Source organism: Haplochromis burtoni, unplaced genomic scaffold, assembly GCF_018398535.1.
Source record: "Haplochromis burtoni strain Fernald_Lab_line unplaced genomic scaffold, NCSU_Asbu1 Contig_296, whole genome shotgun sequence".
NCBI lineage: Eukaryota > Metazoa > Chordata > Actinopteri > Cichliformes > Cichlidae > Haplochromis > Haplochromis burtoni.
The window spans coordinates 336833-362987 of NW_024582657.1; the positions used below are offsets into that span (position 1 = coordinate 336833).

Here is a 26155-nt window from a genome sequence, read left to right on the forward strand (position 1 = left end):
TGGCTTTTTTGACAATGATCAGCAGGAGAAGATCCTTTAATGTTAAAGTAAAACAAGATATTCCCAAATATGACAGACTCATTAAAATCTGTACCAACAGATACAATAGACAGCTATGCGTCTTTTATAAAAGATTGTGAATATTTTTACTCACATGCATTTTATGTTTGTGTCTGCTCTTTTTAGAGCACCCTGTAGAAGCAGCTGAACATTTCCTTTTAGCCAATAAAAAAGGTGGAGGTCTGTGGTACGATGAAACTTGAAAATACAAAGTGTAGCTCTGTTTTACTGAAATTTGAAAAGACGAGATGACAAGAAACACAAAAAGATGATCTTTAAATCCACGTTTGAAGACGTCGGCGTGTGACACAGGAGGGGAGGGAGAGATGCCTGACGTACAAAAGCGTGATTCAGTTTTCGCCACACAAGTGGAAATGTTCAGTAACTGCAAAACCATGTTACGATTTACAGCGCCTAACCACCTTTTAAATTAGGATGATGACTGTAATTAGGGCTTATATAAATCAGGCTTACATTAATAGAAGTTGTAGCTTTAAAGTAGGCTGGCTTTAATGTAATGAACAAATTCAATTTTTTTTTTTTTGTTCCTCCCCACCAAATTTCTTAACTGATCCCATTTACGGTCTGGACCTACAGTCTGCTATTAGAAAGTGAACCCCATGTCAACCGCAATCATGGTCACAGGAGAGTACTTACAATGGTCAATTCCAACCAAGAAAACCACAGTAGTCTAGGCTCACGTTCAGAGCGCAAAATGCCTAAAAGCCTAAATGAAACGAGGCGAGCAGGGGACCAAGAACAATATTTGTTTTTCCATATGATGACTGTTCAATTAAAGGAGACCAATACAGCCATTATTAGACAACAGAGGATTTTCTGTGTCTGGGCTGAAATAGCTCTTTCCTCATGTGGTTACTGAGTTCAGAGAAGCAATAGTGCTGTTTATTAGAACATGGCTTCAATAGAGTGACTCTTAATTGCCCATTTAATCATATAGACTAAGTTTCTTTTTATTGTGAAATCTTATTTTCCTTTAGAAACTCTAAAACCTTCATTTTTTACCAGATTGAAATACGTTTTGGGACCTTTTATCAAGCATTACTTTAGTAGGGAAACAAGTATTTGGGCTCCTTAAATGTAAGTGCTGGTTTAAAACTCAATACATATTCAAAGGAATAAAATTGTCAGAGGATATTGAGCAGTTTTCGTGTCATCTACATGTTTAAGTCTCTGTTATAAAAGGTGGATGATGTTCTTCTGATTGTAAAAAAAAAAATGAAAGAAATCTTTTTCCCGGGAAGTTAAACTGACTTAATCAAATAAGGTAGAAAACAATGTATGGGGAACTACATCGCTGCTTTTGTTATAGACTGACAGGACAAGGTCTACACTTGACTTTTCCATGAACTTCATGCCTTCTTCTTGGCTCATTTACCTGCAACAGAGAACTATTTATGTCCATCTGTCCACAGCCTGTCCCTAGTGGAAAGTAAGCGGCACAGGATTGGTGGATAAACATAAAATCACAAGTTCAAAGTGGTGCAGTCTACCTGGATTACATCCAAGTCTGCAGATGAATGATAACTCAGAAGTTTATAAAACTAATAATTGATTTTTATTTTTTTTTTTTGGAGAAGGCATCCTATTTAAATGAGCTGCTTAATATGGTATTTTTCAGCTCATTTGTTCAAATAGCAGACTAAAATGCTGGATACAGATCTCAAATGCCACAGGAATGTTATACGGGTGCATACACTAAACAACAAACGTGTCTAATATATATTTAAACACACCGAATGATCAATACAGGGCAAATGGTGGTCTCAGTCGCCTCCTGTTGGAACTGGAAAAACTGACCCTCTGATTTTAACCCATATGATGACGGAACAAAATACACCACAAGCTTTTATTTCCACTTTATATAATTTTAGATTTTAAAACTAATGTGCATACACACTCAACCCATACCTCCTGTACAATTCAGATCGAGGAAAAAGCAAATGGTCTAAAGAGGATTGCTTTGAGATATTTGTGACAATCATGAGCTGTCCTTGAAACCTCTCTGTCCCTCCTGAGTTCCATAAGGCACAAAATAACTTAACATACTGAACTAGTGGACAAACTGCACTGAGATCAGTTTACACGCACCTCTATCGTCATCTAGTGGACAAGCTGTGATGGGCATGTGTATCCGTTTTGTTATTATACAGCTACCTACATTCAAAGATATACACTAAAGTCTTGCCTTGGGTTGCAGTCGAAGCTTGTTAAATATGAGAAGCATTTAGGTAATAAATAAAGAGTTTCTTTCCCTTCTCTTGTCTCAGTTATGGGATGTCATGTGTCTTGACAGGTGGTGCCGCTCTCGGAAGTATTCGTGGCAGATTGGACAGGTAAGTTTCTCCTCCCTTCTTCTCCTCACCTGAGACTCTGCGGCGAACTCCTTTTTGTGGTGAGAGCGCATGTGAAAAACGAGGTCAGAGGTCATGCGGAAGGACAGGTTGCACTTGGCGCACCAGTTCTGCACCGACACGCCGAATGTGGTAAAAGTCGGAGGAAGGATCGTGAGGGACGATGTGGTTTGCAGCTGAGCGCCTATGTTTCTAGACCAGTGCTCCGGCGCGTAATGGAAAGCAGTGTTTAATGCTACCGGGGAGGGTACAGTCTGTAAGTCACTGCTCAAGATGTTGGATGGTATCAGATTATTGTATCCCACAGACGTCCTAGAGGTAAATGCATTCGTCATCTCCTCCAGGCGGCTAGAGGGGGCTGTTGAACCTCTGCTGGGGTGAGCCTGGGGGTCAACAGGAGAACTTCTTTTACTCGGTTTACAAAATGCGCTTTTCTGTTCGCCCTGGCTGTTCGATATCACCAGAGAAAATGCACTGTTGCTGCTTAAATGCATGCTAGAGCCCTCCCCTCCTGTCTCCATCCGCGCGTCCAGGTCTCTGTCGTGCGTAAAAGTCCACTTGGATTCATCACCTTGAACAAGCTCCTCACTTTTACGTTCCAAAAGATCCAGTTTCAACGTGTCAGCTTTCCGTTTCCCCTCACCTGAAGGGCTGTCTCCTGCTGGCTGGTCGTAACTCTTAGTCTGTGGTGTAATATTATCATCATTTGAAATATTAGTCTTCTCTAATAGAACCGTTTTTCTCCATTTTGGATAAAGAGTTTCCTCATACTTTCTCTTCTTTGGGGAAGTCTCCGCGTCGTCGTTGTTTCCAGTTCTTTTGTGTTCCAAATCTCTGGCAATGTTGTGGAAATCTGTCACTCGGCGTTGCCTCTTAATTTCCACGTGCTTGTGCTCATAAAGCTCGCGGCTCCAGGTGTCAGTCTTTACGTGAGCACAAAAGAATCTGCAGTGAGCCAGGAAGGGATGCTCGTTTTTGAAGACCTGGTTACATCGCCCACATTTTAATTCTGAAAGAAAAACGAAAGACAATATGACGTGACTGTTTTTAATCATTTCAATGATTTTGGAGTGACATAAAATTTGATTTAATCGTGCACATGCATTAAAGGGCAGTCTCACCTTCGTTTGACTCTTTTGCTATTTCGGTGAAGCCCAGCAGATGAGACAGCTCGTGGTCGTACCAGATCAGCAGCTCTTCTTCCTGCCGGATGTCCCGGGTAGTCCGCACGTACAGCTGACCCCCTTTCAAAAAGGCCTCTGTGTTCTGCTCCTCGCCGTTGCGCGCAGCTTGCACGAGCCGCAACCAAGACAGCATCAGGGCAGAATTACGCATGGCCTCAGGATCGACCTGTTGATAGCAACCCCTGATGTTTTACACAGTGTCCCGACTTAGAGGATTTTTATTCTGTCTTTCTAAGAGCCTGCTTGTAAATAATTTAAATAGTTAATTGGTGGCAGATTGCATCTTTTAATGCTGAGGTGATTTTATACACTTTTTTTTCTTTTACTGGTCAGTACAATAACACTCAAAATACAGCTGGTCAAAAACAATCCCATAATAACACAAAAACCTGGATGTAACGTATGACAATTAAAACTATATACATCTGAAAAACCCTTTACTTTTGGAATCATGTCACCGTTGAGTTATATAGTAACTCAGTAAAGATGTTACAAAGTATATCTGCAAGACAGTTTATCACAAATTTGTCATACGCACCCTGAACACACAGGATTTCGCTCTCTTGTCACAGGATTTCTGCGCTATGAAAGCGATAGAGTCGTAGAAAGTGTTCTGGAGCACGCACGGACCGAAGCATGTGCCTGCAGGGATGCTGCGCGCAACTACCACACTGGTGTAGAGATCTGAAGAATGCTGGAGGAATTTACTGTCGCCGGTCCAGATGGACCGAGGCAGGAAAGTATGATCCATCGTTAAACTGTAATGGAATAGTTATTGTTAGTAAAGGTGAAGAATTACTCCAAAATAGTTTTAAAATTCATGTTGTTTAACAGAATGGCAAGATAACCTGGGGAGTAGAGCAATCTCATTATATTTCCTGTTAAAATCAGCCTGGAATAGTAATTATAATTTATATCTTGTCTCAAAAAAGTGCAAGTGTTTTATATGAAACTCAAAAAAGGTTGGATTTGTGCGATGTGCAGTTAGCCGGTTTGGATCTGATCCAAGCACCCACAGAATTCCAAAATCGTAATGAAAATAAATTTGCCCAAGTGTATTTTATTTTTCATTTGCTAGTAAAACCGAGGGTACCACTGCGTAGTGAGAGCAGCCGGTGTCGAGGCAAAATGATTACCAACGTCCTTTGTCTCAGTTTTTCACTCGGTTAGTCCTTTTGTCTCCACATCTGCCGTGGAGTCCAGCTGCCTGCTCAACGCGCAGGATAAGTTCAGTATGTTTTCCATAATGTATAAACAGCATAAACGCTCTTAGATTGCGTGACTAATGTTTTCCCTCTCTCCGATCAATTAAAAGTATGCAATCTTTTAGGTTTGTAGGCTATGGTTTAAAATATTGACAGCTGAACCGCACAGCATCATGACAGAATGTGGTACCGATCTAAAAATCCCCGATTTGTTTTTTGGGTTTTTTTTTTCTTCTTCTTCTTTAATGTTGACATTTAAGAGTAAAAACGCACATGCCTGTGTTGCCATGCGAACTCACCCGTCGGACATGGAAGAGGATGTTTAAGCCGTTTGGGAGCCAAGGAAGTTGCAGCAGGTGCAGCGGACCTCGGTGACGAAGCCTTCCCTTTTCTTGCTGACGAGTTACTTGTCCGGCTGAATCTTCCTCCGCACTGTCGTCTCTCCCCTCTCCCATTCCCACTTATCCCCTTCAGAGAGCGCACTGAAGCGTGGCGCATTGATGCAAACGCGTGCGCGCTCGCGCACACGCTCACTCACGCGCCTTCAAATTAGTCTTTTATTAGTAATTTTTCCTTTGTCTGGTTTACAGTTCCCTTCCGTGGAAAAAGGAAGACGTGGGTGTTTGTTTGGACAGAACAGTGATTGCTGGTTAATAGCGCACATTTATGCCTTGTACAGCTGACCTGAACACCGCTGATGGACAAAAGTCATATTTTCTTATGTTTCATATCAGGTCTCAACAGATTATTTGTTAATTTTATAGTGTTACTAAAACCACAAACTGGGCGAAGCAGCACGCTGGAACAGCCCGCTCTTTTGCCAGCATGCAATTAATCATATATAAATCATAATGTTGTGGTAATCTGTCATGTCATGGTTTTAAACGAAAGATGCGAGTAATACTTCGAGACTGCACTTCAGCACATGCACGCTATGTGGGATTGAGCGGAGAGGTCTTGGTCACGTTTCTGGAGACATTGTGTCTAGCTACGAGAAACTAGTGGAAAATGTCTAATGTGGGTTGAATGTGGGCAGTGGGAAATTGTAAAATTGGCCGCTGTTACATGACATGATGCAGGGTGGTCAAGGTTTGCCACCAGGCAAATACATTATTCATAAACTAAATGTTTCTGTCTAATGAGCATTTAATGATTATTCTGCATCAAAGCATTGGTTTTTGAGTAAATGTCCTGGTAGTTCGTGAGCCAACTTTGTGTAACGAGAAAGTGGGGACGCAGAAGCCTCGAAGGGGGGACTCTTTGGTCGCGCTCCAACTGTCTGGTTAAAGCACTTTTACACTATAGACTAAAAATAGTGTTTTACTTTGGATTCGAATTCAAATTTCTTCCGTTTGTGGCAACGTATCACAATCACAGGAACACTTGGACATCCTTTCAGCAGCACCATGTCCTGTGGATATGACGGTATTGAGCGGCTCTTTGGATTCGTTTTCTTTCATGCACAAATTAAAACAAGCTATGAACTCTTTGATTAACACTATACAATTCACTGACTGCACTGACGAATAGGAGACCATATTCGACTTTAGGCCTTTGGTAACTGGTATATTAGAAAAGACATGGACATAAATTAAATTATTTATGTATAATACATCTGATTTGTGGTCGTCTGATGTTTCCAACTATGAAAAATAAAAAATCAAACCACACTAGTAGGACATGACACTTTTTCCCCATCCCAGAAACTTTATTTTTGACAAACTGATAAGGCCAAAGAGAACATCCCAAAAACGAGGATGTACACAGCCACTCTCCCCCCGTAACAGTTTTTGAGGAAAATAAAGTGGAGTTTTGTGTGTCTCCTCGGGTGTCGCTCCTCTCCTTCATCCTGCCCAGCTTTAGTGCTTCTCTTTTTTTCCCCCTTCCTCTCTCAATCGAAGGAGAAGACTTGGAGAGGCCGGCTCGGTCTTAACAAGATTCTTCCAGACTGAATGCACTCAAAATAACGTGAAAGAAAACGTAACCAGGAAACGGGGCTGTGTGTGTGCACAGAGTCCATCTGGAAACGGATGATAGGGAGATGTGAAGCTCTTTAGTTGTTGCAGTGCCGGAGTAGTCAACAGTAACCGGGAAAGATGGCGAGGACACGGGCTCGCATGTTCCTTGTCTTGGCTGTAGTTGGAATTTTCTGTCTCGATGTCTCGGTCAGAGGAGAGCTGCAGGGAGAGCAACAGGAGGAGGAGGAGAGGTCCTGCCAGGGCGCCTTCGACCTCTATTTTGTTCTGGACAAGTGAGTCTCGGATATTATTTATTGCTTTGTTAATTTCTGGTCGCTGCGCATTGCCATGCAACCGTGTAGTTGTTTGGAAACGCGGAGCGCGTCAGTCGGACGTCCTGATGTAACGGAGTCTGAGAAAAGCGAGTGAGCGTGTAAAGTCGAAAAAATACCCAGAGTCTTCATTTTAATCAAACTGGCTTTTGCACCAAATCACAAGATTGAATCTTAAATCTGTGCAACGCAATGACTTCACTTAAAGAAACATACCTAAAATCATTTTAACTTGCTGTTTTGTGTCTTCGGGACATGCAAGTAATCAGATTGAAATTTAAGTTGGAAGTATATTCTTGACATCGGGGCATGCTTTTCTTTTTAGTTCGGTTTAAAGTGGTGAGCCAAAAAGACCAAGCTTTACCGAGGGGATGTGGGCAGGGCGAGCAGGATGGATAGAGTTTCAGGCTGATGACGCCTGCGGACACAGCTGCTGCCCCATAGCGGTGCTATATGGGCCGGTTATCACTTTAAGCATCGGCTCCATCAAAATAAAGAGAAGAAGCATCAACTAATGGCTTCCTGTCACGACTAGAGTGGGGTTTTGCACTGAAAACAAACACAACAAAAACATTGTTTCTAATACACCTTTTACACTGGATGTTGGCTCAGCTGATCGTTATATTACTGCTTGATAAAAGGTTTCTTAATGCATTTTAGTTAAATGCACAGCTTTGGTGTAAGTTATGAAACATCTTGCATAAGGCGCATCCTCCAGCTGATCTTCTTTGTCATTGCCTGGCTCTTATCATCCACCAGGATGATCATTCAGTCATTTTTTTTCTCTGTTTTGTTAGAATTCCACTTTGAACGTTTGCTGCAAAAACTTTGCTGTTTAAAGTAAAGTGGTACTCCTGCATCTTTAGAGAGGTCTTACAGAAATCCTAAAATGTCCCTGTTTCTCTTTCCAAGTATTTCCTCCTCCTTCTTTTTTTCAACTCATAGTTGACTGGTGGGTGGACAGGAAATGAAGTTTGAGACAGTGGGAATGTCAAACAAAGGTCCCCAGTCTGAATTTAATCCATTACCCTATTACTGACATCAGTACTGTTAGAATAACACCAGGACGCTCTTTAAATATCTTTATCATTATGAAATTCTACAGACTCTTAGTGACTCAAAGCATTTTTTTTCAGGCCGCATGGTCACTGTGGATGCTTCTGCCACTCTTCTGGCATGTGTAAGCCTGATGATTTTACCCTGCGCTCCAGCTCATGTCGTTTCAGACATTGTAATTGGCATGTTTCTGTTATTTTGGCATGAGCGGCAAGGTGAGATTTATGCACATGGTCACAGACAAGCAAGTCTAAACATGCAACGTAGACGGATACAAGGAGAGAGAATGACAACAAAGCCATAAGGTATGGTTGGATTTGTGACCTCCCTGTGTAAAAGAATAGCAGGTTAGAATTTCAGTGGAATAATTATGTTCTCGACAGACAGAGTGATGTGATTTTGCGGTGAAGCAGCTAAACAATGTGGTATATAACATTTGAAAATATGCTGAGGTAATGGTTAAAAAAAAAATTCTTTATGTCCTCGGCTGACCCGTGTGCACCACCGCCACCTATGAGCTGCGAGGTGGACGAGCTGAGTGACATTTTACTTTGGTCTCGACATATTTGATGATCTTTTTAATGTTCACGGCAACATCTGTCAACCCCTCTCTTCTCTCTTTACCCTTTGCTTCAAAAAGTTTAGGAGGAGCCTGGGGAGCACGGCATGTCGCGCATGGCTAAACTCTGATACGCCCCTTTTCTTTTTTTGACTGTCTAGCAAGCTCCAGCAGGCCTTCAGGAAGCTGTTGATCTTTCTCCTGAGATAGCACTGATTTCTTGGCTGATATCAAATGCGACACAATGACTAATATTTAAGAAAGAATAGGGCAAAATCATCTCTAAATTGGACTTCACCTTATCAATAGTCATCTTGTTTGCAGGTTTTGCTTTTGCTACACTCTCCAGTAGGTTATGAGACATGCTAAGGGGAGACTGTGTGCACGCTCCACTGTAGCATCTCAGTATACACAGAATAAACATTAGAAAAACGACCATCAGCTTCCTACATTCCTGCTCTCCGTGTCTGAGCTGCACCGAATACCATGCTGCATTTTTTTCGGACTATCTGGTTGCCCACAAATGGAATAATAGGTGTTGTGTTTTATGGCTGGGCTCTGAACAGAGTTTTGTGCTGACCGATCCAAGTGCTTTGGATTGGTTTTGGAAAAGGGGACTGTGCATCTCACAGTTTAGGAATGCAGGTAGAAGACTCAAGGGTAATTACTAAAATTGTAGAAAGATTGCTTTAATTTTCAGCAGAGGAGACTACTTTGAATGCGTTGTGCTTTTTCTGTGGATGGAGAATTGTCTGTCTCAACAATATGTTTTCAAATAAAATGTCAGAAACTGCTTTTTAAAAAATCTACTATATATAAATGTCCTAAAAGGATTTGGGGAAACCTGGCAGATATTTTCATTATCACGAAGAAAAAATGACAACTGACAAACCAGAAGTTCTGTATATGGAAAAGGACTGGTAACAAAAATGAGGCCCAATCATCCTCTCATTGGTTGTAGTTTGCAATGTTTATGTTACCTAACAAAAGAAAGACCTTTTGATTTAGTCTCAGTTTAATGAGCAGTACATGAAACACAGTTTTTACTTTTGGCAGTGTGTCACATAACTTCCTATCCTGCGCACTGGACTAAAACCTCTTTGGTGTATTTGTAACAAAGAGCACCCTGCTTCCTCATGAAGCATATCTTCATATCTTTAGCCTGTAAAATAAACCCACTGGCCCCATATGAGGACACACTTTTTCTTAATATAATGAAATAATGACTTCCTGTTCAAAGATTAAGTTTAGGTTTCATACTTAATCAGGTAAGGTCAAGTAAACCCAGACAGCTCCCAAATAGGAGCTCTGCATCAAGAAAGGATTAAGATGGGGTTTTTTTTACTAGTAAACTTTTGTATCAGGGACTTTTTTATGCCTTTACTTCTTGGGAAAGGGAAAAGTGGAGGAGGCAGTTCTGGGGAAAATAAAAGATTCAAAAGAGCTGTCGTAAATTTGACCAGCTCAGACTTTCACTTTGCTCATGACCCTGTTATGTGTACACACGGATGCCTGACCTTTGCAGAGTTTTGGTTTACAAGCTGTTTGATGTTGCATCCTTCACACACACACACTCACACTTTTACCCCCTGCTGAGTGTCACTTCTGGGTCCCTCTGTTGTTCATGTCGCAGCCTTTTTACTCCGTGCATCCCCAACCTGTTGTTTGGCTGGCTGCACTCAGTGGGACCATCTGTTCCCCCTCACAGTCAAACACACACACTTGCACTCTTCCACATACACATGCATGTCCACTATACACACACAGGCCAGCTGCCTGCTTCGTGGTCCCTGCTAGAGGCAGACTGCTACATCTGTCCCTGTCTAACCTCAACCCTCTGGCCCAGCAGCAATTAGCCCCCATTAGCAGCCCCATGGGACTCGATTTCATTAAGGACACTGTCATGTACGCAGCAGCATGCAGCGGGCTAATCAGCAGCACACAGCCGACAGGTTACAGTCCAAAGCAAGGGAATGTGATTAAGTGACCAGAAGACGGTCTTCTCTGTGTAAGAAATAAACTGCTGTTCCTTAAAAAATCATTAAACCCTTAGTATTTGTAGGCACACTACCTCTAAATCACTGCATGAAAATAAACCTCAGTTTATTAACCTCAAATTCAGCTTTTCTCTTTTCCTTCTTTTTGATCTAGGTGGAATAATCTGCTACAGCATCACATCACACAAGTCCGTGTTTGTGGTATTTTTCAGGTCTGGGAGCGTAAAGCATCATTGGATAGAGATCTACTCCTTTGTGGAGCAGCTGGCAGAAAAGTTTATTAGGTACCAGCAGGATTTAGTCACTGATGTGTTTTTAGTATTTTGTTTTCTCCTTTCGTCCATGTTAACGCAAAAGCACTTTGTGTTCCCAGCCCTATGTTGAGAATGTCCTTCATAGTCTTCTCAACACAAGGAAAAATCATCATGAAACTGACCGAGAACAGGTAAACTCTACACATCAGTAACTGACTAATCCCTTATGTTATGTCTGTATCTGCGTACAAGTACTGTACAAAAATGCTATCTTTACTCATCTTTGTCTGTTAAACTGGTCTTGTAACCCTTCAAGATCAACAGAACAGATATTGCATAATTGCTAACAGATTTTATGCAGCTTCATGCAACCTTACGAATACAAAAAGTGAGACTATCTTTGGTTAAAACTTAAGCTAAAACGTTACTTTCCAACTCAGTTGAATCTTTCCTATTCCGTTTACTCCATGTCTTTTCTTAAAAGCGACATCCTTTCAGGATGTTTTATAAGGCTGTTTGTTTATTCTTCAGGGAGGACATCACTGGAGGCTTAATGGCTCTGAGGAAGGTTATCCCTGGTGGAGACACGTATATGAACTTAGGCCTGGAGATGGTAAGGCTGGGTTTAAATCACACTATCTGAGTCTTCATAAACCTTCCAGAAAATACCCACTGAGCATTAATTGTGCCTGGCAGCTGGAACCAAGAGCAATTAGATAAGTATGAGGTGTGTCTCAAACCATGAATTACTTGCTCCTTCCTGAAAGTGCCGAGCTAAGTATTTAAGAGAGGCATTCTTAAAGAAATTACTCTTTTATTAATTTTTTTTCTTTTGTGAAAACATGAATGTGGGTTTTTTTTAAGCAAAACATTTAAAGACATTCACCCATCTTTGCCAGAGCACAGTGTGCAAAGTGCGATCTGTGGCTTGACTCTACCTCAGTATCAAGGTGTTAGACTGTATGATCACCGGCTGTAACTCTTCTATGATCTGTAACTGAGAGTTTCGGTTGTTGTTGAACTTACGGTTGAATTCCTTTCTTTTTAAATGTAGGCTAATGCACAGATCTATAAAGAGAAACAAGGTAAGCTTCAACCCAAAAGCTTCATACATTGCAGTGCAAAGTTTCAGAGAACGTGAAAGTTGTGCGTTCTGCAGGGACTGCCAGCGTCATCATCGCCTTAACTGACGGAGAGCTGAATGAGTGGCAGTTTGACACAGCACAGAGAGAGGTGAGACGTGCTGTAAAGTAGAAACGTTTTGGAGCCAGTCGAGAAAATATTGCGGCCGGGCTGAGGACCGTTACTGTAGGCTGCGTGCCTGTTAGCTGTTTGTTAACTTTATGTTATTAGTGCTGTTCTTCTTTGGTGGCCCTTATTATGGTTTTCATATTTTAAACCACTTTAATATTTTGCCAGCTTTGATTGGTGCATCTGCCATTTGGATGCAAAAGACCTGCCCTCTTGGCTGCGCCATGGTCATTTTTACTTTTATTACAAATACAGATGATAAATACTGCTAAAGTTATTTAGAAATGATTAATAATCAGGATGCGTAAAAGTTAATGCCCCTTTTTTGGAGAATGCATCATGTTGTGAAACACCAGTTTTTTCATTTTTACTGTGTGAACTGAGAAAATGGTGGTTTTGGGGAGATTTTAGTGGCTCCACGAGACCACAAGAATCTCTTTGCAATTGTTCTTTCTTTTTGTTTGCAGGCACAGAGGGCCAGATCTATGGGAGCTATTGTTTATTGTGTAGGAGTCAAAGAATTCAACCAGACCCAGGTACGATCTACTGACAGATATCAGAAATATTCCAAATACATAAAAATGCTAATATCTTACTTTGTCTGTGTGTCTGTATGCTTTTCTAGCTTGCAACTATTGCAGACACAGTGGAACATGTGTTTCCTGTATGGGGAGGCTTCCAAGCCCTCAGGGGAATCATTGACTCAGTATGGCACACACATACCACATGTATACCATATAAACACTCACACACATACAAAAGAGAGCCATAAAAATCATATTACATCATATTAAATTACTGAGGTATCACATAACTATTTTTTTTTTTGTTTCCATCCCCTCTCTCTCAGATCATTAAGAAGTCCTGCATTGAGATTCTGGCAGCAGAGCCGTCCAGTGTGTGTGCAGGAGGTAAGAGGTGTGAGGAGCGGGGGTTTTCCCTTTCTAGTTCACAGAGTGGGCAGTCACGGTGTGCGATTGTTTCAGATGACAGTCATCCAAAGCCTCTGGAGTGAAACATGAGGTTGAGTAATCGCATGGATGCTTATGACCGCAGAGTGACAGAGAGCGTATTGTCATTCACGGCCGGGGGAAATTAGCATGGCCGCTTCAGCACAGCATGGGTGCAAAAAAAAAAAAAGAGGAGGAGGGGTCTGCGGGTGTTGGTCAGAGGAATTAGCCATGAATCTTCAAGCATGGCTGCATCTCTGGCCTAGTTTGCCACATCGTATATGCTAAATAGCCATTTGGGTTGGTTTAAACCCTGTCCTCTCCCTCACTTCCTCTGCCCAGCACTTCTGCTCCTAGACAGCAGTTTAAGGAAGTAGGAGGCAAGAGATGAAGCATTAAGAGAGAGCCTTTATGGGTAGCCAGCAGGATGGATGAGCTTTGACATGACCTTATTAGGACTCACTTAAGGGAGTGCATTTGCAGCCCTGCTACCAGGACAACCAATGGAGATTAACATCCATTATGAGATATGAAGGACGGGAGAGGATGTGGAGAGAGGAGATGAGAGAAGATTCATGTTGCCGTAAAAGGACAAAAGGAGAAGCTGTTCTCACATGATAATTACAGTTTCTGTTAGTGCGCAAGAGACTTTGTGTCACTCGACGTGTGCCCAAATATCCTTCAGCAGCCTCATTTATTATTCGATTGATGAGCAGCCTAATGGTCAGTGAACTAAGAAAGCAGGGACCCGCTTTAACCAAGGCCTTACTCTGGCCTAATTAATTAAGTTGTAATATGCTCAAATGCTTATAGTGCACTTTGTCTGCCTTTGTTGTGATTTGTGCACATATACAATGGAAATCAGACATCCGGTGCTTTCACATTATACCAGAAAAGGCTTTAGATTGTGGAGAAATCACCAGCCCTCCTGCCCCAAACTCTTATAAAGTAAAGCAATTTTTATCATTTAGCTATGTGATTTAATTTGAACAGCAAGGCCATGCATTGAAGCGTGAATACATACTGACACCCCACATTTATATTGTGACAGTCTCTTTCACTGTTATTTTTCTTGGCCCGCGTGTAGTCACATAGCATATCGTACACGCTTTACCCCAACACACACATTTAAATGGTCTTTAGTCTGCTAGCGCACATGCTTCTCCCGGCACGTGTGTAGACACGTCCCTCACATTGATGTGAAGTGACCAGATCGAGCTGCCTGCAAACAGGCCATCAGACCAGACAGTGAACGTTGGGCCACACTATAAGACATGACAGCACTGATTCCCAGCGCGCACACACAAGCACACGTTGAGGACAGTGAGAGTACGGCCTTCGATCTAACATGACAGGAGAGATAGCTGCTTTCATTAACGTCTGACCCTTTTCTACCCGCCGTGCCTTCCTCCTTTGCCCCTCCCTGTCCTTCACTGTCCTTTTGCACTAACGTGATTGAAGAGGCACTGTTGGGACAAGCTGTACCCCCTTTTCTCCGCACACCCAGTGCCCACGCGTATTCGTATGTATAATCACATATTCGTACAAATCAAAATCCCTGCCAGCCATTCAGGTGTGGATGTAAATGGACACGTTGCCATGCAGGAAAAGCAGAGAGCAGACAGGAGAGGGCAACAGCATATGTGTCGGACATGATGGTGGGGCACCACCAGTCCTCATCCACCATGTGTCTGACAGGAGTGACCTTTTAACACATCAAGCCTGGTGTGTGTGTGTATAATAGATTTTGTGACTGAGACATTTCTAGCTAAGAAAACACTGCTGTTTTCAATCAGTCAGACAATGACAATTGAAAATATCTATTTTTAAATAAGGTTAGGAAATATTATAGACTTCTCACATTTTTTGGATAAATGAGGTCCTGATTTGTTCCTATGTTGTTTTGGGGGGGTTTTCTTTACTTTTCTATACTTCTACATGCCCATGAACAAAGCAAAATCTATCCCTTTCATTGGAGTATATTTAGCATCAGATTGTGGGTTTTTGTGTGTGAGCTATGCCATGGTGTAGCTTGCTTGGTCTGACTGCAAACCACATAGATATTATATTATATTATATTATATTATATTATATTATATTATATTATATTATATTATATTATATTATATTATATTATATTATATTATATTATATTGTGTCACCACTACTTTCTTATATATGAGGTGATTGGTTCAGGTTTTGGTCAGTGAACTGGGTTTTGCCTACTGTAATGTCACAGGGTCTTTGATTTACTGTATAAAGTTTCTTAAATAAAACCAAAGTGAAGATAAACTGAATCTGTCAATAAGCACATACACAGCTGTATGAGGTCAGCAAGGAGTTTAGTGCAGTTTTTGTAGTGTCTTTAAACAAATGCATTATAATATGCTTGTGCGAGTATAATTCTAATTTCCATTGTTGATGTAAATCGTGGATTGTCTGCAGACTTCAATCTGCACTCAGCATTTTTGCAGCATCTGTAAACACATAAACATCTGGTGTTTCTTTGCTTTTCAATTGTCTTCTCAGCTCTTTCTCTTTCTGTATTCATGGATTTCATGGCAGCTTGTCTGACCTTTATAGAAATACTGTCACATATACACCCCGCAACCTGTGATGTTTTTATCCAGTGATCTTCACGCTGGTGCTTTAAATGCTAAAGATGTGGCTGGCAAATGTTCCCTTCGATTAGCCAGGATACTGCTAGGGGAAACCTCAGTTCACTTGTGTGCACACTTTCATTCATGCATACACTGAACACATGCAAATGCCTGCACATTCCACGGAGAAGCAGAATTACAGCACACGCACAGATCTGCACACAGGCACACACAAGAGCTAACGCCGTGTGGTAGTGCCATAGGTAAGGTCAGACCTACTTTGACAGTACTGTGCTGTTGTCAGCCCAGCAGGCATGTTTTTAAGCAAGTGTTTTTTTTCCCCGCTCTTTAACATATGCTGGGAAGCAGCCACATAGACGCTCCAGCATATGCTGGCAAGCCTCTGTCAGTGCACTTTAACAGTGCCTAGGGGAAATTAAAGGTCAAAAGACACACACACACACATTCGCACACACCTCCTGGCTATTGCACAGTCTGAGATATTTCTGAATAGCAACACTTTTAGCATTAGCACCACTGGAGCATATTATGGCCTTTCCACACATACACGCACAAGCACACAGATATAAACAAGCAGTAATGAGGCATGCACAAGTTCTCACTGCTCAAGTTGAGCCCGACAGAGCAAGGGACTGGCCGTCTGGCCCACAATGACTGCATACTTTTTCTGCAGTAATTTGATCTTTTGTAACTCTTGTGCAGCTAAAAAATATATGCATTACCATTGTTTCTCATAAGTGGTTGTATAACTAATCATTCCTGATGTCTGGACCCATTTTTTCTCTCAGAGAGTTTCCAGGTGGTTGTGAGAGGTAATGGCTTTCTCCATGCAAGAAACATCAACCAGGTCCTCTGCAGCTTCAAATTAAATGACACACATACTGTGGGTAAGTTCTGCAGGTGTACACAAGAACACTATAATAAATAGTATGCATCCTTTTCTCCTGCTTGCCATTAAGCAGGACCCTGTTCCCAGATTGAATCTTTTATTAGAATAGTTCAGATGTGGCAGATGTCCCATCTTCTGTCTTCCTTCTTGGATCACTCTGAGCTGCTCCCAGTGCTGTTGCTATTTTTTTATCACTAAAAAACCCTATTTACATCTCTTGCAATTGTGCACTGGTGATGCTTGCACAATGGTTATTTCTTCATAATTTTATTTCTGGGGAAAAGTCATAAGAAGACATATCTGGAAAGAAGGGTAGGTATTTTGCATTTCAAGTTTGCACTTGTCAAAAAATTCCTGCATTTTCAGTTTGTCACACACTGCCACACAATGGCAGGTCAGGTTTGTTTCCACTGAATGTTCTCCTTTAGAGTCCTCAGGACATTGTAACAGAAAGTTGGACTCTGTGGGGTTAAATTCAAAACCCTATAGATGTTGCATGAGTACACAAACCTGGTGCGCCCCATTTGGGCTTTTTCCACTGAAGATGAGGGTCATAACCAGAGATGGGCAGTTACTGTAATCCGATTACTTTTTTCAAGTAACGAGTAAAGTAAGGGATTACTATTGCAAAAACTGTAATTAGATTACTGTTACTTTCCCGTAAGCACGCTGCGTTACTAAAACCGTGATTTTCTTGCGAAAGTGTCTCATGACAATGACGTAAGCGAGTGCGACGTTCGTGGCAACAGCTGTGTGCAGATCAGCAATGGATAATATATCGAGTGCGGGAGAGTATGAGCGTGCAGCGTTTAAAGCGTGGAAGTACTGACCGTACTTTGAGTTTGATTCCATAAAAAGTGACAAAAACATTAGTGTTCGTTGTGCGTGGGAAGAAAAGTTCTACGACGTAATGGGAAATTCACAGAAACTCGCGGATTCTTCAACTGACCGCTGCGGCACACCTGCACCAGGGCAAACCTCCGCCTACCCCACTTCTGCTTTACAGGTGAAAATAGAGCAACAGGACCGCTGAGTCTTTGATTTTATTTATTTTCTGCTGTGTTTCACTTGCATCTATTTGAAAGAGTGAGTGTAAACACAAAAAATATTTTATTTTATGTGTTGGAATGTGCAGAAAATAGGTTTAAATGTTAAACAAATTTCTTCCAGTCAAAGAATGTTGCATATAATTTAACTGTTGCTTGATGCATAAAGTTAAAAGATTAAAACTAATAGCAATTTCACTAGAAACACTCAATAATTACACAAGGAAACAACACTGAAGCAAGAAAAAAAATCTGATTTATGGTAAATATGGTGTGGTTTATTTGCTTATTTATTTAAATTTTTACATGGCAGATAATTATCTGATAACCAGAAACCCTTTAAGAGGACTTTATCTCAAACCAAACACAAAGGGCATGAACCCCTGCAGTAGGATGAACCCATCCATAATATAATGGTTCCACCCAGAATCCTCTCTGAGGATTAATGCCAGATGCTTTTCATTTTCTAAGATAAAATTCAAGTTCTACTGAGAACTAATTTTCCACCCTAATAGTTTCAGCTGTAACCCATCCAGTGAGCTCTGAAATTGCCATTTTATAACATTCTTGTGGTTCTATTTTAAGGATGGGGCAAAACATGCTTAAATTTCAAGTATTGTGTATTGGGCATGATTTTGGCATTATTGAAAGAAAAACTTATAAGTATCAGAAGCAAAAAAAAAAGTTGTTTAAGAAGTGTGATTTTTGCTTTTCCCCATGTAGATGAGAGACCAGCTGGAATAGAGGACACCTTTCTGCTGTGCCCTGCTCCTGTGGTAAAGGAAGTGGGGAAGTAAGTAGCACATCTCAGATCTCGTTTTTCCACCCTTATTTACCTCAGATTGTTTCTCAGCTGTGGCTCCAGTCTCTGAACTATCCCCGTACAGCTGTAATGCGGACATTTGCCAGCTGCTCTCAAGTTTGTTGTGGACACAGAAGACTGCTGTCCTTGAACAAATTAGGGCCAAAGTCATTGTGTGTCTGTGATCAATCAATGTTTGTCACAGCTAACGAAGCCAGACACCAATCACAAGGGGACAACAGGAGTAGAGCCCAGGAACATGACTTAATGAGAGCCTGCTCGAGAGAACCTCACAACTCCGGTGTGTTTGTGTGTGATGCTCCTAATCTCTGTCTGGCACTTTGGCAGAGACAAAGTGTGAGTGGAGTCAGCGGGGCAGTGTAAAGTTTCCTCTGAGGGATTCCAGCTTTGCCCTTGGTAATTCGGAGCACAATTTCCTTGCGGGGCAGACAGAGAGATACTGTGGGTTGAGTTTGGAGAGGATAAAGGCCCAGCAGCCCTTCCATCCCCTCTGCCTGCAGTCTTGTGCATAATTATACACTCAGGCCTGTGGCCTCAGACACCTCCCAGTCATCATCTGTCTTGTTTCTGTCACTCAGATTTTTAGCATGATTTGAGCTTTTCTTATCCGCCAGTGAAAAGTACTGCTTTGATGGGGAACCACTGCTCAGAGATAAGGAGGAAATATTTTTTCTCCAAAGAACTCACGAAACTGACAGACCAAACAATTTTTTTAATACTGAACATTAAAAGTAGTATATTACTGGCATATAACTGTTTAGGGTTTGACATAATGACAGAATGTAAAAGACATATGGAGCAAACTGTAAAGTCCAGCAAACACCCTGTACGTGTCTCTGCTTTATTGTCTGATCTTTGTTGCTGGTGTGCTGTTGTAGCAGGTGGAGCTACTCCTCCTGAGAGCAGATCGAAACAGGCAGCATCATTACACTCTGCAGTGATGCCTGAAGGAGGCGTCCTTCCATGTAACAGAGGAGAGAAGAGTCGATACTGCCTAAAACCCTGAGTGCCACTAAAGAGCAAGTCAGCTGTGGTGGCTGAAGGGTCCAGAGAGAAGGCCAACAGCTGGCTGATGAGTTCATTGCAACAGAAGTGGAAATGTAGAGTGAGGCGAGCGTGACACTGTTCAGGTTGGACAGGTGTTATACACTTTTATATACTTTTTTCTTCTCTCCCATTGGACTGTTTTAGCATTCTTAGCATGATCATAATGCTCATCACAAAGGTTTTCAGTTTCACAGAACATTTTTTCAAACATCTCATTAAAGAAAAGTAAAAGGGAAAAAAACATTGAACTGAAATCAGGCAGCATGGTGATGCACTGTAGGCACTTTTGCCTCAGCAAGAAGGTCCTGAGTTGAGAGTCCTGGGCGGGGCCTTTCTGTGAGGAGTTTGCATGTTCTCCCCGAGTTCTCTCCGGGTGCTCCAGCTTCCTCCCACCGTCCAAAGGTTACGTTAGGTTAATGGGTGATTCTAAATGGCCCATAGGTGTGAATGAGTGTCTCTCTGTGTTAGCCCTGTGTCAGATTGGCAACCTGTCCAGGGTGTACCCTGCCTCTTGCCCTATGGTAGCTGGGATAGGCTACCATCCAGGCTATCATCCAGGCTATTTAACCTGATCAGGCTAACCCTGATCAGGTTAAATGGAAGGGAATAGATTGATTTCTTTTAAATCAGCTTCTTAAACATCAGTAGATATATGTGATTATTATGTTATATGCATGTTATTATCAAATAATAACACACCACAAGCTTAAAAAAAGCTTAATTGGTGCACAATTTTTCATGTTAATGGATTATACTAAAACTATAAAAAACATTTTATGCAATTTTATAAACCAGTGATGAAATAAATTTTTCGTTCACATATCTAAAGTTATTACACTTTAGATATGTGAACTGCTTCCTGTTGAGGAATTTTTAGGTCTTCAGCTTTACTTGAGATCTTAGGGACTCCGGCTTCCAGCATCAGCGAGGGTCTCCACCAAAAGCCCCTCACTCTCCTCCTGTCTCACCCAAGTCGCACTGTCGGTTAGAATGAAGGCACTGGCGGTCCTGTCACACAAATCTGTGTTGACTGGGAACCTTCCGGATGCAGCTCCCCCTCCTGAGCGCACACACAAAGACACACACATATGTGGGGCAAAGACATATATAGTGGGCAGATTGATGATTGATAGGGGCTGAGATCTCTCTGTCAGCGTGGAGCTGATAGCACCCTGTCCCTTGCCTGAAAGGAGGGCTGACCACAGGATGGGGAAGGAGAGACAGAAAAAGGAGAGAAGACGCAGAAGAAAAGATTAGTGGCACCTGCACCGCCAATTTTCTATTCCCAAGTCAGTGTCAGCATGAGTTATGAGACGAGCTACAGTGGCGTGGAGCGCTGAGGGGATGTGGATGAGGAAAGGCTTTCCTTCTCCCATCCCCCGCCTCTGTTTCATCTTCCCAGCCATCCCACCACCCTGCAATGACCTCCGCCTTCCCGCCCCCTCCTCAAACTTAACCCAAAGCTCAATACCCCCCTTGTCTGTGTCGCCCTAAACCATTAGACCAAGCACAAGAAGTCTTTCTCCATTCTTCTTCTACACTCCAGCAGTCTGCTCTTTAACCCCCTGCCAGCGTATGTGGCTCAAATGTCTTGGCCTTTGTTTTATTTTATTTACAGTTTCATTTCCATCCATTCTATCCTGTTATCTTCCCATCTAAAATGATTTGCTTTTTCCCACCCTTGTGTCCGCCCTTCCTGTACTTGAGTAGTTACAGCTACGCATATCGGTGCTGAATGCTGTACAATTAGAAGTCATTTTAGCTGTCTGTGGTTTTCACATCAGAGGTCTGCGTCCAGTCCAAGCAGAAGAGATTCCTCCCGTGGGTGGAGACCTCGCTGACCTCTTCGAACGCTTTTAGCTCTGCGTTTTTGTCAGCATATTTTCGTGTGCTTATAATGGAGCAAGTATGGACAAAGCAAGAAAGTATTTGGCACCTGGTTAAACTTTTACAGTAGCTTGAAGCTACGCCGTGAATGTGTTCATACAAGCAGATGTGATATGTCAGCACTTCTGTGTTAGATGACCAGCAGCCGGCTTGTGTTGTTTTTTGTATTTCTTTAGAGTGATCTACCTGCAGGTGAGCATGAACGAAGGCCTCTCCTATATCACCAGCTCTGTTCACATCACTACTACTGAATGTGTAAGTAGATCCAGTGTAGCTTACACTACAGCTTCACAACATTAGATGGTAATATTTCTCTCTGGCATGCTGCCTTTTTTTTCTTTTGAAAAAACTTTCTTTCAGCTGTCTTATTTCTCTTTTGGCTCTTATCTTCATCTCTCCTTTCCCTCTGAATTCTCCTCTGTTGCGTCTGTCATCAGAGGAGGCTGTGAGTACTTTTGCTTTTCACTTTCCCTTTGTTTTCACTTCACTTGTGTTTTATTCCTGTTTAACCGTTATCGCGTCCATCTGCATTTGCGCAGTTTGACGGCACCATCGTGTTGATATCCTTGCTCGTGGTATTCCTGCTGTTGGCTCTGCTGCTGATGTGGTGGTTCTGGCCTCTCTGCTGCACTGTGGTAAGTTGGACAGACCAAATGACCTCGTTTTTCAGGAAAACTACTACACTGTTTTTTTGTTTACACTATATTATTAATTTATTTTTCTCTGCTTCAGGTGATCAAAGAGCCTCCACCACCTCCTCCTCCAGAGCCTGTAAGTCACCTGTCACATGAACCTGTTGCAATCTTTCCCCTTTCTTTCATTCTATTCAAAGATTTGCATAAGAATTCAGGACTACTGCAATATTTCTTATTTTTGCAGTTAATATAGTAAAGTAATAATAATAACAGTGTTTAAGCATATGAGCTGTATCCTCATTGAGGCTTCGCTAACAGGAGTCAGATGATGATGATGGTTTACCCAAGAAAAAGTGGCCCACAGTGGATGCTTCATATTATGGAGGAAGAGGAGTAGGTGGCATCAAGCGCATGGAGGTACACTCACTCACTCTCAACTTTCAGAATTTGCAAAAGGCAAACGGACGAATTTTTTTTTTTAAAAATTTCTTACTTACTTAAGGTGCGATGGGGGGAGAAAGGATCCACAGAGGAAGGTGCGAAGCTGGACAAACCTAAAAATGCTGTTGTGAAGATGCCGGAGCAGGAATTTGAACCCTATGAGCCCAAGCCCCGAAAGCCTCCCCGTCGACCCCCACAGCAGAGGAGGTGGTACACCCCCATTCAGGTAAGTTTATCATATGAATGCTCTTTAAATGTTCCGTTTATGTTTGTAGCTTACTTTATCCAACCGCAGGAGAGGAAGTCAACTATATTTATCTTTATATAAAGCTGCAAAATTTACAGCACCTAACCTAAATAAAAATCATATGACAAACAATCAAAACATAATAATAATAATTGATCATATATTTCAGGATCTAGTAAAGCAAATGATATACAGATAAACAGGTACATTAACCCTTTCAAGAGCTGGACAAGCAAATACTTGCCAGAAAATTTAAATTGTTTTTTTTAAATAGAGCATTTATTGAACCATCTGACACATTTTAAAGCTTAATTAAATATTAATTTGCAGTTTTAATTTATTTATCACGTTTGCTGCATTATCTATTTCTTTTGCAATTTATTGCAATTTATGTAAGTTTTCAGGAGGAAAAAAAATCACACTGATGATGTTCTCAAAAACTCACAAAAACTCATGTATTAAATATGGCACACGAGACATTAAGGTATTATGGTCCTTTTCAAAAAATCATATATTATTTGGCATTATAATCAGTCTCATTCTCTGTCTGTGGACCTTGGCAGAACACACTAAAAAAGTTTTATTTAGATTAACTTTTTTGTTTTAAATCACTCTCATTTATATATGACATTTGTTTCATTATAAATCCTCCATTTTTAATTCACTTTCCTGACTCCCCAGGGGAAACTAGACGCTATCTGGGCTCTGCTCAGGAGAGGCTATGACCAGGTATCTCTGATGAGACCGCAGCCTGGAGACGAGGTGAGCCTGCTTCTACCTACAGTCAAGTTACATTTTCATCCGTTTCTGCAATTTAAGAAACCACAAAGATGCACAACGGCTGACACAAACTATAATTTGCTGATTACGAGTAATTTAGGGGGCTTGCCTTCTAAACAGCGGGTTTTCTGTCTTTCCGTAGAGCATCTGCATCCTTCTTTTGTCTGCCATGCTGCATAACGACACCATAAAGACATAGGAAAATCTTTAACGCAGCACCCCAGTTCTCAGCACGCACATCCACACAAACACATGTGGAAAAACATTCACAGGGGAAATAGTGAGGTACAGACAGGACTCTCTTTGTCAAAGCTGCAATTGTTCACACACAAGGCGTACTGTGCTGTTATGTACTTTTCCCTCTGACTCCCAGAAAATGACATGGTTTCTGTTGAGGTTTCAAATAGCATGTTTCACCATCACTGTTTACTGTTAAGTCATGATTATAGTAAACAAATATATACAAATTGTGTCATTCTTTGTTTTAAGTGCTATGTTTTATGAGAAAAACCCAAAAAAAATAATTGAATGTGCTATTACTGGACATTACTGCCACTGCTGAAAAGTCCTGAATCATGACATCACTACGTTTCCTGCAACTGAGTGTGACAGATCGAGACAGAGAGCAGAGCGGTCCCTCTTATCTAACCTTGACCCCCGCGTCTGGCATCTCGTAACCCCCAAAGACATGTTTTCATCATCACACTGGTTGTCATGGTGAAACATCTGCTCCGTTGTAAATGGTGTCATTGTCGCTTCTCATAGCTGTGGTCTCATCACTGTAAAATTTATCGATTTGTGCTCTTCAATGACATGATTCATCTTTACTGTGCAACAGTGCGAGTGTGTGTCTGCTCGCGTCTGTAAAAGTGGTCGCCACCGCTGGTTTTATCTTTTCTTTCCATCCTACACATCTTTTTTTTTTTTCACTGCGCAGAACAGTTCATCTCTGTCATGGCAGAAGTTTCTCGAGTCTTTGTCAGACACTTTCTGTGGGGCTGCGGTTCACAGACACTCAACAATAACCCCCACCCACCTCCTTTCACGCGCCATTAACTGAGAAAAATAAAAAAAACGCTACTTCTCACATGGAAAAAAACGAGGGGATTCACTTTTGCTGCAGAGGAGGAGAGAATGTTTAGAATAGGTGCTGATAGCCATATCAGACATGAAAGACGACAGTGATTGCTCATCGCTGATAAAGCCAGGCTTGGATCTTCCACACAGTAAAAACAACAAACATCTCTTCAAAACCCAGAAACCTCAGCACAGCTGGTTATTAAGAAGCCCCAGTGTGGTGGCAAAAAGTACAGCAGTAGATAGCATTAACTATCACACCTCCCAGTCCAGCTTGTTAACCAGCAGCTCAGGAGGTGCTTGTCCTGCTTTCTCCCCGCATTACTCCTACTTCACTGCCTCTGCAAACAGCCATCAGCAGCCTGCCAGTTTCTGCCACGCTCCAAGTTTGCATTTTATCTCTTTTTCTGCCATGTGTGCGTGCATTTCCGTGTATTTGTGTGTGTGTGCGCTACTGTAACGTGCATGTCACTTCTCCTAAGCAAGCATCACGCAAACAGATGGGCAGTTGAAAGGCCACGAGCCATATTGTGACAGATGAGATTCCCTTCTTTTGTCCCCGGAGCTGATGGCGCTGATGGCTCTTGTCACACAGTACAGGCCAGACCAGAGGGCGGTCACCAACTCTCTGTTCTCATGAACAGACTGCACAAATGAGCACTTCCTCTTCTAACCCCCTCCCCTTTCTTTTTTTCTTTTCACCACTTTATAGAAAGTATTAGTTTACACAAATTTATAAATGTTACATGAAAAATCAATATAAAGTCTCTTCACATCACAGCAAATCTCCCACAGGCTACTAGGCTGATGCATGGGTCGCATCATTTTCATCCAAATCAAACAATCCAGTAGGAGATCATTCCCACTCAGGATACACTTTACAGTCAATCTTTCCTCTAAAGGGAAAGTGCACAGAAGCAATCTCAGCAAAAATCCTTCTCAAATCATAATAGGGCTCCTCGAACTCCTCAGTGTCAATTCTAGGGTTTGGAGTTCTTCAATAATTTCTCACACATCTGTGTATGTCCACAACAGTGTTTCAGTATCACAGAGTTCATTTGCTCACTGGAAGTCTAAATGCAAATAAACAGTTTTTATCAGCAGCATCTATTTCAGTGGTATTATGAATAATCAACAGAAAAGGTTGTCAGCTGTTTTCATGGGAACTACTTCTTAGTCCCAGTTTAAGTTGTTTCTGGGAAGGGTAGTTGAGATTAAATGATAGGGCTGTCGGGAAACACTGATCCACAGTAACCAAAAATGTTTGGTAGGTATCATTTAAATGCACTGCTTATCGCCCTTTTATGTTCATTTATGTGGGGGAGGGATCTCAAAATGTGACACTACAGATCTGCTCTGTATCGACCCTAAACTGCCGATGAAGTGCGTTAACTCTCGTGAGTTCGCACAGAGCATTTTCCTTATGTGAGTGAATTGCTGTAATGTCATGCGAGGTGACAGGCAGAGCTGTCAGGTCAGATGTG

The 26155-nt window shown here is 41.7% G+C and overlaps 2 protein-coding genes across 3 annotated transcripts in view; one reads left to right on the forward strand and one right to left on the reverse strand.

Annotated features, from left to right (window-relative positions):
- Positions 1–5281, reverse strand: prdm8 (PR domain containing 8). The gene is made up of 4 exons (XM_005940698.3): positions 5121–5281; positions 4155–4374; positions 3554–3782; positions 1–3441 (listed from the first exon to the last, which is right to left on the reverse strand). Exons 1-4 carry the CDS (start codon positions 5129–5131, stop codon positions 2345–2347), a joined length of 1557 nt encoding a protein of 518 aa, XP_005940760.1. The 5' UTR covers positions 5132–5281; the 3' UTR covers positions 1–2344.
- Positions 2576–26155, forward strand: part of antxr1d (ANTXR cell adhesion molecule 1d) — a 26203-nt gene continuing 2623 nt past the window's right edge. The window contains exons 1-17 of one of the 2 annotated variants that reach the window (XM_005940662.3): positions 2576–2688; positions 10936–11007; positions 11097–11168; positions 11509–11590; positions 12032–12062; positions 12137–12210; positions 12696–12764; positions 12854–12934; positions 13079–13139; positions 16588–16686; positions 18458–18527; positions 21668–21746; positions 22031–22126; positions 22224–22262; positions 22445–22543; positions 22629–22793; positions 23496–23576. In XM_005940662.3, the coding sequence (XP_005940724.1) occupies positions 11101–11168; positions 11509–11590; positions 12032–12062; positions 12137–12210; positions 12696–12764; positions 12854–12934; positions 13079–13139; positions 16588–16686; positions 18458–18527; positions 21668–21746; positions 22031–22126; positions 22224–22262; positions 22445–22543; positions 22629–22793; positions 23496–23576 (1194 nt within the window). In that variant the 5' untranslated portion in view covers positions 2576–2688; positions 10936–11007; positions 11097–11100. Of the gene's footprint in view, positions 2689–6663; positions 7073–10935; positions 11008–11096; positions 11169–11508; positions 11591–12031; positions 12063–12136; positions 12211–12695; positions 12765–12853; positions 12935–13078; positions 13140–16587; positions 16687–18457; positions 18528–21667; positions 21747–22030; positions 22127–22223; positions 22263–22444; positions 22544–22628; positions 22794–23495; positions 23577–26155 lie in introns of those variants that run through there. The other variant, XM_005940661.3, reaches the window with a different exon arrangement.